Raw genomic sequence first — 12,772 nt, 5'->3', positions numbered from 1 at the left:
TTCAAAGACGAGGTTCATGATTGTCTGGAGCGGTATCACACTAATGATAGTATATATCGACTCGTCTTCCATTGTGTAGACGATGCTACCGAGGCCGTAGGCTGTGCATGAACCTGTGTACGGCTAAATTAGAAATCCGATAATGGGAAGACAATATAGTTCGACAAAACAATGCAACGGTTCATGTTATTGTGCGATACTATGGAATGCATTGCCAACTATTCCTCAAAACCTAACTAGCAACACGTTCGGCACGTATCTCATGCGCGTAAGATCTCAAGGAAACCCCGCTGTTTACACTGCACTCTATCTCATTCATACTTACATTCACGACACCTTCCTACTAATGTCGACATTAAGGACCAAAAGCAGAAGTGATGACCGGTAGAGTATCAACAAAATTTACTCCGTGGCTCTAGTCACTTACATCCCAATCCACTTGAAGAGATTGTTGATCCCTCGTCGTCTGATTGCCACTCTGTGCCCGTCTTCAACGGTCACTTTGACGTCCGTCACAACCGTCAGCATAGAAGTGGGGGAGTCGGAAAGCGTAGCGCCGAATGGACCGGAAGGTACCCTAAACGAAGTGGCAAGATAGAGAGATGTTGGTGTCGTGATAGATGCTGCAACTAATACTGTTGAGTTTGAAGCAGGCAATGGTGTAGATCGGGGCTCGCGACGTTTGCATTGCGACCTTTCCGATGATGCTATTGCGATCGTTATAAATAGCCAAAGTGCCAACTCAGCTAAGCGACTTACTAGGTAATGGAGTAACAGCGCTTGCTGAAGACGCAACAGTGCCTGCTAACACTTGAACACTGGAAGGCGAAGCAAGGTCCATAGCCTGAGACATCGGCAGCAGCTCTTTCGATGGCTCAGGCGCCTTCGAGTCGATAGTCAAAGTAGTAATCACAGGTATACCGCTATAAGTTGGGGGAACACTACACTCGCCGTCTGCTCCAGCGGGCCCGGCATCAACAGGTATAGGACGACCGTTGCGGTCAATATCGGCCACCGTAACACACCAATCTGTTCCGATGGGTACCTTAGACGGCTCCGCTGCTGATCGTGCTGTTATATACGGGTACCCTTGATAAGTTGGAGGTGAGATGCATTCTCCATCTAGCCCAGCAGGGCCCGCAGCGATAGTGATAGGTTTGCTGTTTCGGTCCATGTCGACGACTGTGATGCACCATTCGACATCTAGGGGTACGTCTCTCGGAACGGCTATTGTTGTAGTCTCTGCAAAGACAATGGTTGTTGATGTGGTATTGACGGTGACCGTTTTGGAACCTATCGCCACTTGGAATTGTGCTGTAGCATGTTAGCTTTGACGGATTTTGTTCGGGGATACAACTTGCCAAGTGAAGCGACACCATTAGTGGGGGAAGGTGATTGATTCCCGCTCGCTAAAGTAACAATCGAGGCCTGTGCCGTTATTATAGTAGTGCTCGTCATAGTCACTATGAAAGTGGTCAATGACGTGTCGCCGGATGCAGCTAGTGATGGTAGGATGGGCTGTGGAGTCACCGTCGTCGTCCTCGTTACCGTTACGTGCATGGTACTTGATCCGGTCGACGGAGATTCAGACGACAGTATCACCGCTGGCGCGCTTGGAGTGACTGGTGAGCCAGAAACAGGTATGCTTGGGGGCGTCGACCCAACAGATTGAGATGATGCTTGCGAGATAGCTGATGCGCCAGTAGGGAGCTTGGCCTGTGGATTGCCACAGCTCAAGTTCCTGATCCTTGGCTGTCGAGTGTTGGTATCAATGATACTCCAATCAGCTTTCTGTTCTGGTGTTGTATCTTTGAGTAACTCAAAGTAGAATGTAGTGTATTTACCAAACACAGCACAGCCAGCTTCGCTCCAGAACTTCTGTGCTTCGTTCACACCCGCAACTGCAGCGCTGTGTAATTCGGTATCAGTAGAGGGCCAGCCCATCTCAGCGATCCATACAGGTCGGTTACCTGCGTGCTGCTTGACTTGCTCGAGAGAACCTTGGAAGCTTGTGCTTGCTGATTCGATGCTGTCTTTATTCCAATATGGATATGCAGTCATGCCAATGAAGTCAGCGTTGTCCACCACTGCATACTTGGCTGTATCGACGTGGCCAATCGGCTTGTCCTTCATGTACTGAGCAAATGGCGAGGCAGCGATGTCTTTCTTGACTTGAGCGATTGTTTGTCCGACAACTGCCGCAGTGACACCTATCTCGCCGGCCTCCTCGGCACGGTATATGTCTTCACTGCCGATGGAGAGCCCAATAACTAGATCTGAAAGGGCTTGGCCATGTTTCTTGAATCCTTTTTCGAGTGCAGCCATTTCATTCTTGACGATCTCGTCCGGCGAGCCGCCTTTCTGTCCTGGCGTGATCCAGAATCCTAAGAGCAGGTTGGTCTTGGAGTCGACTGCTGCATCGAAAGCTTCAGTGGGCTCATTGAGAGTGCCGGCTGCTTTGCAAGTGAACAGGCGCGCACTATCGAAGGGTATGTCGGTGGTAAGATTTCTTGCTAAGTTGAAGCCATCAAGAAAGTCTGCCTTCTTCTTGACGTTGGCTTCCAGGCTCCAGAAGGCGCCATAGTTGAAGCCTGTAAAGACCTTGCTCGCGGCCTGCGCGAGACATGAAGAGAATAAGAAGCAGAAGAAGTACCTCATTTCGAAAGCTGGGTTAGGGGAGTAAGACAATAGGAAGATGTGGTGAGAAATATGACATGAATAAGAGAGGCTACAACAAGACTCGATATAGCAAGTCTGATTTGGATCTCAGTGGCCATCACGCCCGCAGATAGCATAGTGATGGGCTGTTGGCTGTGACAATAGTAGACTGTATAATAACACGCACATGCTGCCCTTCACGCAAAAGACTATACGTATTGAGGCAGACAAGGTTGCAGTACGAATTCCATGATTTCGATAAAGTGAATGGGCATGCGTCTGTGTACCTTTGCATACTGACGTAGATGCATGTTGGACTTTTTCCATTGGTGCGAGGGACTTTGCTTCTCGAGACATGTCCAGGATATTATGACTGTGCGATACCTTGTCGCGTGCAAAAGTGAGTCACGAGGGTCTGACTGAGCCGTCGATGAAGAAGTTGGTTTCTGGTGAATGTGCGATCGCTGTGGGCCTGTGGTGGAGAAGATAGTGTTGCATCATCATGTCGCTCCTCATTGGTCAGCCACGCATCGACTCGGAGAAGCTCTAGTTTCCCCGTCCCCGCATCCTCCGAGCTCGCATGTTTAAATTATTAGGATGAGCAATCCGCCACGGAACGAGCAGTCAGCCCGCCACAATGTCTCTCGCACGCTTTGGAGGAGTTCTCGCGCGCGCAAGGTGCTCGCCGCGGCCGCAATGGCACGCAGCGTAAGTTTTTTTGTCCGCGAAATCGAGAACCAAGTCTAATTGTTTGCAGACGTGCACTTTCCAGCTCCGCAGCCCGCACCGCCAAAGCCGACAAAGAGCTCAATTCGGTCAGCAAGCACATCACGCAGCCCAAGTCGCAGGGCGCCTCGCAGGCTATGCTGTACGCCACCGGCATGAGCGAAACGGACATGAACAAGGCTCAAGTCGGCATCTCGTCGGTCTGGTACTCGGGCAACCCGTGCAACATGCACCTGATGGACCTGAACCACAAGGTGAAGGAGGGTGTAGAGAGGGCCGGCCTGCTCGGAATGCAGTTCAACACCATTGGTGTTAGTGACGGTATTTCCATGGGCACAAAGGGCATGCGCTACTCGCTGCAGTCGCGTGAGATCATCGCCGACTCAATCGAGACAGTCATGGGCGGCCAGTGGTACGATGCGAACATCTCCATCCCCGGATGCGACAAGAACATGCCTGGTGTCATCATGGCCATGGGACGTGTGAACAGGCCTTCGCTCATGGTGTATGGCGGTACTATCCAACCTGGCTGCGCCAAGACCCTCGAGAATCAGCAGATCGATATCGTTTCCGCTTTCCAGGCGTACGGCCAATTCATTACAGGCGAAATCACCGAAGACCAGCGTTTCGACATCATCAGACATGCCTGCAACGGGCAGGGTGCTTGCGGAGGAATGTACACAGCAAACACAATGGCTACTGCGATTGAGACAATGGGCATGTCGCTACCTGGCTCTTCATCCAACCCGGCCAACTCCAAGGCGAAGATGCTCGAGTGCTTGGCAGCAGGTGGCGCTATCAAGAACCTGCTCAGAGAGGACATCCGACCAAGCGACATTCTCACGCGTGAAGCGTTCGAGAACGCCATGGTTGTCATCAGCATCACGGGTGGTTCGACCAACGCTGTTCTTCACTTGATCGCGATTGCAGACTCGGTTGGCCTCAAGCTCACCATTGATGACTTCCAGAGCGTCAGCAACCGCATTCCGCTCCTGGCAGACCTGAAGCCGTCCGGCAAGTACGTCATGGCCGATATCCACGACATTGGTGGCACACCTTCGCTCCTCAAATTCCTGCTCAAGGAAGGTCTCCTTGACGGTAGCCAGATGACTGTGACTGGCAAGACGCTGAAAGAGAACCTGGAGAACGTTAGAGATTTCCCCGCTGAGCAGAAGATCATCCGACCGCTCAGCGAGCCCCTGAAGTCTACCGGTCATTTGCAAATCCTGAGAGGATCCCTTGCTCCCGGTGGCTGTGTTGGCAAGATTACTGGTAAGGAGGGTACCATATTTACTGGTAAAGCCAAGTGTTACGATGCCGAGGACGACTTCATCTCTGCTCTCGAGCGGGGTGAAATCAAGAAGGGCGAGAAGACCGTTGTTGTCATCCGGTACGAAGGCCCCAAGGGCGGCCCCGGTATGCCTGAGATGCTGAAGCCCAGCTCTGCCATCATGGGCGCCGGTCTCGGCAAGGATGTCGCGCTCATCACAGACGGCCGCTTCAGTGGCGGCAGTCACGGATTCTTGATCGGTCACATCGTGCCCGAGGCGCAAGAAGGTGGCCCCATCGGCTTGGTCCAGGACGGTGATGAGATCACCATTGACTCCGAGTCGAATGAGCTGAACATTGCTGTTAGCGAGCAAGAACTAGCAGAGAGGAGGAAGAAGTGGACTGCGCCCGCACTGAAGTATCAGAAGGGTACGCTTTTCAAGTACGCGCGGTTTGTCAAGGACGCTAGCCAGGGCTGCGTTACTGACTCAGAGTAATCTTTATGATTTTACGTCGTTTATGTCTGCATGTATATGTATACACTCGGGGTTGGAAAAGTTTCGTTTGGAGTTCAGGCAGACGATAATTGTACATTTGATCTTTAGTGACTTCCTTGTTCGTTCTGGTTCAATCAGACTGTCATCGCTGCGATGCCACGAGCATGGTCATTCGTTAGCGGTAACTCGGCGACATCCTGGTTTCAAGATCCTACTAGTACTCTCCCGTTCACCTCTTTCATCATGTACCACAATAGGAACTGCGCTTCTCCGCTGGAATCTTGCATCTCCCTGCTTACCGCCTCAGGGAACTCCCTACAGTCAATCCAGGTCTAGCAAGAACAGCTGCGTTCACCTCACCAGGTTCTTCGATAATATATCCATCATAGCCAACGAAGATCTACCCTTGTACCATGCCGTGCACAAACAAGCCAGGATGGGACCAAATCTTTAACAAACACATTTACTATCATCTTCCCACAGCATTTGTCATATCGTCCCACCATAAAGACTACGTCCGTGAAATGATAGTGTGGATATATATCATTGGGCGCTATTTCGCGACAGTCTACCTCACTGAAGGTAGGGTATGAAGCATGATCCAGCTTGTGAACGCTGAATGCGCCTGTTTTGCTCCGAGTGGGGTCGCTGATGTTGGAGATCTTGGTACATAGTGGGGCGATTAGTATGAGGAGGCGGTCGTGGGGGATACAAATCCTTTTCATCTCAGCTGAGCAGATAGATGATGGTAGTGATGTATGAGTCCGGTTTAGTCATGTTGGTAGGAGTGAGGGTGCAGGGAATCTGACCGAGCAGATGCTGGATTGCGGACCTGTATACTTGAAAGCTGAGGTCTGGCGTCACCACAGTGAGTGATGATGTTGCGTTTGGGAAGCCAAGAACCACAAGGATGGATGCGCTGCTTTGACGGTAATTCACGGAAGGTAGAAACTGCTTGATTGATATGAAAAGCCTCTGGTTGTGTTTGTGGGCCAAGCCGACATTGTGCTGTAGAGGAGACCAAGAATACGCATCTAGAATTATGTCTCAAGTGCTTGATACTCTTCAGAAATGATGCAAGGACATAGGGGACACAGCAACATCAACGCTTGATCCTTCAAGGACGAAAATGGACCAAGGAGTTCTACGTGCTTCTACTATGCTAGAAGAAATTCTGTTTCTCATCGAATGCCGGACAACCGAACACATCTTAGCTGTTGTAAAGAGGGCTACATGACGGAATCCGTCGTTCCCACATAACGATTGCATGGAAACAAATGACGAGATAATATAGGCCGCATTGCCAGTGTCCAATGCCCTCACCCATGCTGGTCGCATTATTTGGACAGCGGCAAGTTGGTCTAATGACGAGTCGAACTGGACGGGACCTTGCAAGTCTTCAAGGACTCTAATTTGCAGAGATACGGCACACAGATTCTTCCATGAAGATATGAGACGCTGACAAGCACATAGAGATAGAACTAAGGTTAATCGAGTAATCACCAAGGTTATGAAGTTAGGTGTGCAACCATTGTGAACGCCGCTGCTATGTATCTATTTATCACCTGTTCAATGTGAGGTATCCAATAAGCTATACAGTATGCAGCGTCTCATTGACCAGCTTGTTACACCAGCCCTCACCACCCAACGAGCGTCCATAGAGGATGTCCACACAATATCGGAGAAGATTTGTTTACGATCGAAGACAAAGGTGCATGCCATGAGCCGTCTTGACACTATTCAAGATGCATTGAGAAAATAGTTGGTGCACAGAGCTGATGGCTGAACATGACAGGGCTGTTAACGTCCCAGAGCGCCTGGGCCTTGATCGATATGAGAAGCAAAGAAGAGACCAAGGAAAAACTCCGAGATGAAAAGCAATAGAACATGCGGGAGAATCTTCCGGTGACTCTCGGCACATCTCATCCCTAATCCCTTTGTCTTTTTCTGCGTACATGGTGTAGATTGAGTTCCGCACCGTCATCTCGGTGGGTTTTGAGAAACTCTGAGGAAGTTGCTGAGGGGTCGCACGTGGAAGCACTGACCGTGTTGCGGCTGGAGACAGCACCTGGGGTGTTTCATCACGTCGCTGCACCTGCAGCATTACAGCCTCAACTTCACCATGGCAAATTCCGCAACTCTAAAGAGGTGCAAAGGAGTCGCGCAAATCATTTGGATGGCGATGCAGGGCGAGTACTGTGATCTGTATGCGCAACTCCCGGGAGCATGGTTTCCGTGCAGCATAGCTTGTTGCACCCCTGACCCGGTGTTTTGGAGTGTTTGCTAGATGGTCAGGTGTTCGTAGTGGACAGCAAGGTCGCTGCGCTGCTTGAGTCTGGATAGCAAGATCGACGATAATACAGGCTGAAGTCCGGGAGAAAAAGGCGAGATCTTGCCGGCAACAAGAAGTAGCGACGAAAAGGCCATCAACACTTTGCTTGGACGACATGGAGTTGCGCTCGCATCGAAGACCGGAAAACCGCAGAGTGGCATATCGGCGAACTGTATTGCGCTCCACCAAGGCATCTGCCATAGCGTCCTGCGCTAGATGTGCGTTAGTGTGGCAGATCTCCCCTATCTCGTTAGCAGCGTACATCACGAAGTCTGAGTCTGCTTGGGCCTTCGACGCGCTAGACAAAAACTGCCGATGGTGTTGAAGCATTTTTCCGAAAACGCAAGATCGACGCCTTGGGGTGCACATCTCCCGAGAGACGTAGATCGTCAGGGGAGCAGCCTTGCAACGCAGACGTGAAGCACCCCAAGGGATCCATTGGGGCAACACGTGGAACAGCAAGCCTTAGGATGCCGTACCTGCCATGCATGCTCCACGAGATGAGTGCTCAGGGTGACAGAAACTCACGCACTGTCACGACGACCCTTCGCAATATCGCCCGCGGGGCCAATTCCCCAACCCAACATCAAATCCCCCACCAAAGCTAATAGGCACATCGACATCTGTGGCGCAACACAACTTACTCGAACATCCCAAGCAGCGATCCGGAAGCTCGACGACCGGGATCCACCCTTAGATACGCGCTAAAGATGAGGCCATAAGTCCCCTTTACCCTAGTACGTGTGGATTATACCCCAGAACATCCAATCTTACTCCTCACGACGACCAATAAGCTTTCATAGTGGTCGACGTGCCAGAGCCTCATTGGGAACGGCAACATCGGCCAGCAGATGTATGAAGATCGACAATGCGTGCGGCATGACATGACTAGACAAGCTGTAGTCCCAGCGTTCGCACTATGGTGTAGCCTGGTGTAGAATGCCTGGCCCTACAACGACGGCTGCAGCTTGCCTGAGGCTTTAGCGTACAGTAGATTGTCGATCGGCTGGACAAACTGAATCGGTGTATCAAAGTGGTGAGCATCTGGGTAGACATATAAACCACTCTGTAGACCACCAAACAGTCATCATCCAACTCATCACATTCACTTTCGTTCTTTGCCAGTCGCTCACTTCGCTTTAGACTTCTAATACTCGTCCTTCCTTGTCGACTATCAACAAAACCATCAAAATGCGTTCCACAATCGCCGTATCCGTCTTTGCGCTCTCCGCCTCGGTTCTCGCAGCCCCTACTCCCCAGGTTGCTGCTGTCTCTGGCCTCGTTGGTGGTCTTACCAGCACTGTCGGCTCTGTCACCAACCCCAGCGCTGGCAGTGACAACTTGATCTCTGGCAACGGCAACAACAACGGCCAGAACAACGGCAATGGAAACTCTGCTGGCAATGCCAACGGTAACAACAACCAGGCTGGTACCGGCAACGCTGCTGGTAACGGCAACACCTTCAACCTCAAGCCTCTCGGTGGCATCCTAGGAAATGCCAAGCGTGGTCTTGTTGGCACCGTCGAGGGCGTCCAGGTTGCCGGACCTATCGTCGATGGCGTCCTTGACGGCCAGGGCGGTCTGCTCAACGGCGTCACCGTCGGCCCTACCACCGACTCCCTCACTAAGGGTCTTCTCAACCGTGGTCTTACCGACAGTCTTGACCTCAGCAAGCTGAGCCAGACCCAGCTCCTCTCTCTCCTCGGCCAGGTCACTGGCGCCCTCCAGACCGGTGATGCCACTTCCGGCGTCACTGATACGGTTAAGCCCGTCACTGGAGGCCTCTTGAAGCGCGCGGGTACCCTCCTCCCTGGTGTCACTGACACCCTTAACGGTGTTGTTAGCACTGTTGGCACTACTGTTAACTCTGCCAAGGGAAACACTGGCTCGACCACCGACACTGTCAAGCCTGTCACTGGTGCTGTTGGAGATCTCGTCGGCGTTGATGGTGTCATGAAGCGCGCGGGCACTCTCCTCCCTGGTGTCACTGACACCCTTAACGGTGTTGTTAGCACTGTTGGCACTACTGTTAACTCTGCCAAGGGAAACACTGGCTCGACCACCGACACTGTCAAGCCTGTCACTGGTGCTGTTGGAGGTCTCGTCGGCGTTGATGGTGTCATGAAGCGCGCAGGCACTCTCATCCCTGGTGTCACTGGCACCCTTAACGGTGTTGTTAGCACTGTTGGCACTACTGTTAACTCTGCTAAGGGAAACACTGGCTCGACCACCGACACTGTCAAGCCTGTCACTGGTGCTGTCGGAGGTCTCGTAGGCACCAACAATGTCTTGAGGCGCGAGGTCCTCGGCGGCGTCACCGGCGCCGTCAACGGTCTTGTTGGCTCCGTCTCCACCACCGCAGGCTCCGTCACTGGTGCCACTGCTGGCAGCGGTAACTCGCTTCTCAACAACGGCAACGGCAACGGTCAGGGCAATGGCGTAAGCTTTCCTCCAACATATTGTCATCTGCACTCTCATGCTAACATCGATGTAGAACAACAACCAAGCCGGTAACGGAAACGGAAACGGAAACTCTGCCGGCTCTGGCAACTCTGCCGGCAACAACAACGACTTCAACGTAAGTCCCGAAACCGAGCTCCCCAACATCAACGGCCCGCTCGTCAAGCTGCCTGATGTCAACGTTGCTCCTGTGGTCAAGTCAGTCTAGTCTAGATCATTGGGTAGTAGTTGCTTGCTTTGGTCACACCTGCTGACAGCTTCTTGTAGCTTTAGATAAAAAGTCAGCAATGATGGAAAGTTGATACACCTGTAACGAACTTCGCCTTTCGAAGACGCTTGACGACTGGTATTGGTCTGACGGATTTATATATATATATATACTTTAGTAGTTGTACGAATGTACTGTTTTCACGCTTGTAATACTTGTTAAATCCTCCGAATCGCTGCATCTAGCATCGCAGTGGTAATCTGTGCCGTCTTGTGATATTTTTGAGATCCGCCTTACAACAAACGAAAATTTTCCAAACTGGCAAATACCACGTTGAGCTAAGCGCGATCTCGTTGACTTCATTTACTCACCATGTTATCCTGTCAAAAGTCACGGACTGGCTTTCTCGTTCTCGCCATAGTTCTCCTTTGAAGGCTCTCCTTTTCTGCTTGGAGCTCATGGGTTACGGAAATCATGAATGGCTCGCCCTTCATAGGTCATCATGGAGTGATGTACCGAGAAAGTACGTATCCCCAAGTCTTTTGACCATTACCTTCTGCCAAAGTCCGTTTTCGCTAAGGCTCTTCGTCATTTCCGTGATGCTCTCCTCCTTTGACCTATTCACGTCGACCTTAGTGCTTTAGCGTTTGGACAGGCTTCTTAGCTAATGCATCTTCAATGGCCCGACCTATAAACGGGTTCAAGTCTTCAGACGTAAGAAAGCCTTGATTGTCGAGTTTGTCCTGGATCTTGACAGCCAGTGGACTGTTGCTGTTCTCACGCATCCAGCTGCGAAGATCATCACTGACCGAGTAGTGTACCAGATTGCAATTTTGAGCTAGGTACGCGCAGAGACTACCTTTCCCCGCGCCAGGCGCACCTAGTCAAGGGTCACTATCTAGCTAAGAAGTTGAAATCAGTGACGTCGGGGGTATACCTAGGACAAAGATGATAGCAAAGCTGTGGAGCTTGGATGGATTCATGATACTGACTAACAACTACGACGCTGAGACAACCTGTAGGGTGCGGATGAGGATAGTCGTATGTATTAGGTCTACCGAGCTAAGTTAAGGTAGAATAAGGCCCATGTATACCCCGCATGCGCCATCCTTAGCATCATGTGACACATCCTGTAGACCACATGCAAGATGAAGATCGCGGGACGGCACGCTCGAAAGCATGAAGAAGGGACTAATATTATCGCTTTCATGCTGTTCCGCTGTTGGTTCGTCCTGATTGCCGTTTGTGGCAAGCGCCCTCGCTTTGTATGTTAAAGAAGTTGTTGCGAGCAAGCACGAAAGCGATTTGTCGCTGTCAACATGTCCACAATTTCTTGTTACTTATATCACACCTAATCACTACCAACAGTACATCCTGCACCGTCCGGTTCTTCCGTTTTTTTTGAAGAGCTCGGCTATCATATAGCGCTTGGTGTCGATCTTGTAGGCTTCTCAAGACATTCATCAGTCATGGTTCTGCTATCACTACCGTCAGAAGTCCCTGCTCTTCGGTTCTTCGTCGTTGTAGTTCTTACAACATGCGCCTACATTGTCCACAAACAGTCTGCCTCAAAGCCAGTCAAGAACTTCCCTCATGAAACTGCCGTCCACGAAGTTCCTGCTGAAAGTCCGGTCTTCGAGGCACAAGAAGCATCACACCCATCTAAGCCACCAGATACTCCTGTCTCGGCCAACTACTTCCCATCTCAGGAATTCAATTACAAATGTGGCTTCTGTTTCCACACTGAGACCAGCTCATACATTCTAACGCACGACAAGGCTCCTAAAGGCCTGAAACTTCTGAAAGAAGCCGGTATGCGCAAGCTCAACATCGCCAGCGGAGAACTATTCCTCCACCCCAAATTTCTCTCGAGTCTGATTCGCTACTGCAAAGAGAATTTGGGTGTCGAAGCATCAGTATCGTCAGTAACGGTAGCAAGGTCACCGAGAAGTGGATGCAGGAGAACTCCCAGTGGTTGGATATCCTGGCTATCTCCTGTGACTCTTTTAATGCTCGGACAAACGTCAAAATTGGGCGCGGTGACGACGGGAAAAACGCAGACCAGCTATGTCGAATCGCGTGGTGATGCGAGACGTACAACGTCAAGTTCAAGCTCAACACTGTAGTCAATATCTACAATTGGGACGAAGATATGATCGCCAACATCGAGAAGCTAGCGCCATTCCGATGGAAGACCTTCCAGTGCCTCATTGTTGCAGGTGAGAATGATAACGAAACCTGGAAGCGTGACTCAAGGAAGTTTCTGGTTACTGAGGAACAATGGAAAACCTTCTGTGATCGACACAAGCACCTTCCGTGCTACCTACCTGAGGACAATAACTCCATGGCTAGTAGCTACCTCTTGCTTGACGAGTATATGCGCTTCATGGATAAGGGCGAAGGCATGATGACGACTAGTGGTCCTATCTTGGATGTTGGCGTTCCGAAGGTAATGGAGCAGATTGTCTGGGACAAGAAGTCGTTCGTGGAACGCGGGGTTATCTATGATTGGGGCAGGGCAGATATGAAGCCGGCTAAGGAACTTAGCTGCGGTACCCGTCTCAACATGGAGGAACTGGAATTTTAGCTGGTTTGAAGACAACAATAGTTTGATAGAAGCGC

The 12,772-nt window shown here is 51.0% G+C and overlaps 4 protein-coding genes across 4 annotated transcripts; 3 read left to right on the top strand and 1 right to left on the bottom strand.

The window, feature by feature from the left end:
- Positions 1 to 208: 208 nt before the first annotated feature.
- On the bottom strand, positions 209 to 3,107 carry CC77DRAFT_952649 (glycoside hydrolase). The gene is made up of 3 exons (XM_018535414.1): positions 1,362 to 3,107; positions 760 to 1,314; positions 209 to 707 (listed from the first exon to the last, which is right to left on the bottom strand). The coding sequence occupies exons 1-3, from the start codon at positions 2,656 to 2,658 to the stop codon at positions 424 to 426; spliced, it is 2,136 nt and encodes a 711-aa protein (XP_018391594.1). The 5' UTR covers positions 2,659 to 3,107; the 3' UTR covers positions 209 to 423.
- Positions 3,108 to 3,240: 133 nt separating this feature from the next.
- CC77DRAFT_1015495 (dihydroxy-acid and 6-phosphogluconate dehydratase) lies at positions 3,241 to 5,544 on the top strand. Its single transcript, XM_018524037.1, has 2 exons — positions 3,241 to 3,366; positions 3,416 to 5,544. The coding sequence occupies exons 1-2, from the start codon at positions 3,296 to 3,298 to the stop codon at positions 5,148 to 5,150; spliced, it is 1,806 nt and encodes a 601-aa protein (XP_018391593.1). The 5' UTR covers positions 3,241 to 3,295; the 3' UTR covers positions 5,151 to 5,544.
- A 3,129-nt stretch (positions 5,545 to 8,673) lies between these two features.
- On the top strand, positions 8,674 to 10,219 carry CC77DRAFT_1056269 (hypothetical protein; the record flags this gene model as incomplete). Its single annotated transcript, XM_018527893.1, has 3 exons — positions 8,674 to 9,921; positions 9,977 to 10,140; positions 10,210 to 10,219. 3 exons carry the CDS (start codon positions 8,674 to 8,676, stop codon positions 10,217 to 10,219), a joined length of 1,422 nt encoding a protein of 473 aa, XP_018391592.1.
- A 1,090-nt stretch (positions 10,220 to 11,309) lies between these two features.
- Positions 11,310 to 12,737, top strand: CC77DRAFT_1069092 (hypothetical protein; the record flags this gene model as incomplete). Its single annotated transcript, XM_018529088.1, has 3 exons — positions 11,310 to 12,054; positions 12,090 to 12,189; positions 12,277 to 12,737. Exons 1-3 carry the CDS (start codon positions 11,620 to 11,622, stop codon positions 12,735 to 12,737), a joined length of 996 nt encoding a protein of 331 aa, XP_018391591.1. The 5' UTR covers positions 11,310 to 11,619.
- Between the last annotated feature and the right edge of the window lie 35 nt (positions 12,738 to 12,772).

This window comes from Alternaria alternata, assembly GCF_001642055.1.
Source record: "Alternaria alternata strain SRC1lrK2f unplaced genomic scaffold CC77scaffold_1, whole genome shotgun sequence".
NCBI lineage: Eukaryota > Fungi > Ascomycota > Dothideomycetes > Pleosporales > Pleosporaceae > Alternaria > Alternaria alternata.
The sequence above is the reverse complement of the archived record's forward strand: the minus strand, read 5'-3'. Positions and strand labels throughout refer to the sequence as shown.